The 2,500-nt window shown below is 57.2% G+C and overlaps 1 protein-coding gene across 2 annotated transcripts in view; it reads right to left on the bottom strand.

Moving 5' to 3' along the window:
- Positions 1 to 2,500, bottom strand: part of LOC142907146 (uncharacterized) — a 56,851-nt gene that overhangs the window by 17,318 nt on the left and 37,033 nt on the right. Inside the window, exon 6 of one of the 2 annotated variants that reach the window (XM_076056323.1) lies at positions 1,898 to 1,976. In XM_076056323.1, the coding sequence (XP_075912438.1) occupies positions 1,898 to 1,976 (79 nt within the window). Of the gene's footprint in view, positions 1 to 1,897; positions 1,977 to 2,450 lie in introns of those variants that run through there. The other variant, XM_076056322.1, reaches the window with a different exon arrangement.

Below are 2,500 nucleotides of genomic sequence, written 5' to 3'. Positions count from 1 at the left end.
CGCTTGTGCCAGGCTATGTGCACCTTGAGGCCATGTGAAGTGTCGAACGCCCGCTGGCAGGAGGTCACGGGGCAGACCCAGGTGCCACGGGTCGACTGACTGAGATGACTGGTTGATGCACCACCTGTGCCCCCTACTGTGCCAACCCGCTGTGCTTTAACCACCCGGCGCTCCGCTCGTTGTTGTGAGCATCGCTCCTCCGCCCTCCGTTGTTGTTGGAGGGCGACTGCCTCCAACTGCCCAGTAGCGTCCTTCACGAGCCTCCTCCACAGAGGCCAATCTTGACACCGCTGGTACCAGTCATCGGCAAGTCCACTCAGCTCCACGTCCTCCTGTACCACGTCACTCCATCTCTTCTCTAGCCCGTGCCGTGCCCGTTTAGCCCCCTCAATCTGGCCGAACAAAAGCTGTTTCGGCATGCGGTGGCTGGGCATGCAGGCTACATGACCCAGCCATCGCAGCCTTGCCTGCCGGAGGAGCTCACCGATGGGACCTTGCCCAGATCTTTCAAGGATTTGTGAGCTCCTCACACAATCCAGTCTGGTTAAACCCACGATGGATTGTAGGCAGGCCAGCCTAAATGTTTCTAACCGGCGAAGATGTTCCATTAGGGGGGTCCACGTTTCGCAAGCGTAGAGAAGGGAGGGAATGACCGTGGCCGAGAAGACCTGAAGCTTAGTGCGGAGCGACAGACCAGGTAGCTTCCACACAGCGCTACACAACCGATGAAAAGATATTGCCGCTCGACTGATTCGGAGCGAGACCTCTGCTGTTAAACTGGAACCGGTCATGAGCACACTGCCCAGGTATGGAAACTCTCCACTCTCTCCACAACTGCCCCATCACCGATTGGGAGTTGTGGGGGTGGAGTGTCCGATGGTACAAAATACCCAGGCAGGTGCTTAGTTTTGGTGGGGCTGATGGTAAGGCCCCATCTCTTAGTGGCACGCTCCAGTCTCAGCAGCAGCGTCTCCAACTCCTCCTCTGAATGAGCAACTATTACCAAATCATTGGCATACATAACGTGGTTGAGCAATAGGGAGCCATCCCTTGACCGCACCCGGGCATCGATCAGCCTCCCATTATATCTGTACCATATGGAGATTCCCCCGGTACAGCTATTGAAGGTTTCACGAACTACGTGGTCAAAATAGATGTTAAATAATGTGGGAGCCAGAGGACATCCCTGTCGCACCCCAAGGTGTACAGGGAATGGCTCTGACTCCCGGCCACGTAGTTTTACCCGGGCCCGCTCACCATCATGAAGGTCCTTAATGATCGTGAGCAGAGGGTCAGGGACTCCAAAAGCACGAAGAACAACCCAGAGCCCAGGCCTACTGATGGTATCATAGGCCTTGACCAGGTCCATAAAGCAGAGATGAAGGTCTTGCTGGAATTCCCTACACCTTTGCTGTAGCAGACGGACAGAAAATATGGCATCCGTGCAGGACCGCCCTTTCCTGAAACCGCATTGGGGCTCCACACAGCCTTGTGTGTGTGTGTTGAGGCTACCTGGGGGAACTTTGTCTGCGTGTAGGTGCTACTGATAGCACTTGCCCCTACAGCCTGCTAGAGGCTACACGGGGGATCTTTGTCTGTGTGTAGGTGCTACTGACAGCACTTGCCCCAACAGCCTGCTAGAGGCTACACGGGGGATCTTTGTCTGTGTGTAGGTGCTACTACTGACAGCACTTGCCCCTACAGCCTGCTAGAGGCTACACGGGGGATCTTTGTCTGTGTGTAGGTGCTGCTACTAACAGCACTTGCCCCTACTGCCTGCTAGAGGCTACACGGGGGATCTTTGTGTGTAGGTGCTGCTGCTACTGACAGCACTTGCCCCTACAGCGCTGTGTGTGTGCGCATGGAGGCTACCTGGGGGAGCTTTGCCTCTGCCCACCTGGAGGTTTGAGAGCTGCGTGAAGGCCTTGCCACAGCTTGGGTGCGAACAGTGATAGGGTCTGTCTCCTGTGTGTATCCTGGGAGACACGGGGAGACACGTGGAGACACGGGGAGACACGGGGGAGAGAGACAGTGATAGGGTCTGTCTCCTGTGTGTATCCTGGGAGACACGTGGAGACACGTGGAGACGTGGGGAGACACGGGGAGACACGGGGGAGAGAGACAGTGATAGGGTATGTCTCCTGTGTGTATCCTAGGAGACACGTGGAGACACGTGGAGACACGGGGAGACACGGGGAGAGACGGGGAGACACGGGGAGAGACGGGGAGACACGGGGGAGAGAGACAGTGAGAGCGTCTGTCTGATGTGTGTGTGTCCTGGGAGACACTGAGAGACACGGGGAGACAAGGGGAGATAGGGGGAGACACGTGGAGACACGGGGAGACACGGGGGAGACACGGGGAGAGACGGGGAGACACGGGGAGACACGGGGGAGAGAGACAGTGATAGGGTCTGTCTCCTGTGTGTATCCTGGGAGACACGTGGAGACACGGGGAGACACGTGGAGACACGGGGAGACACGGGGAGAGACACGGGGGA

Source organism: Petromyzon marinus, chromosome 75 (genome assembly GCF_048934315.1).
Source record: "Petromyzon marinus isolate PM22_M1 ecotype Great Lakes invasive population chromosome 75, UKy_Petmar_22M1.pri1.0, whole genome shotgun sequence".
NCBI lineage: Eukaryota > Metazoa > Chordata > Hyperoartia > Petromyzontiformes > Petromyzontidae > Petromyzon > Petromyzon marinus.
Note: the sequence above shows the minus strand (reverse complement) of the source record. Positions and strands in the feature narration are given on the sequence as shown.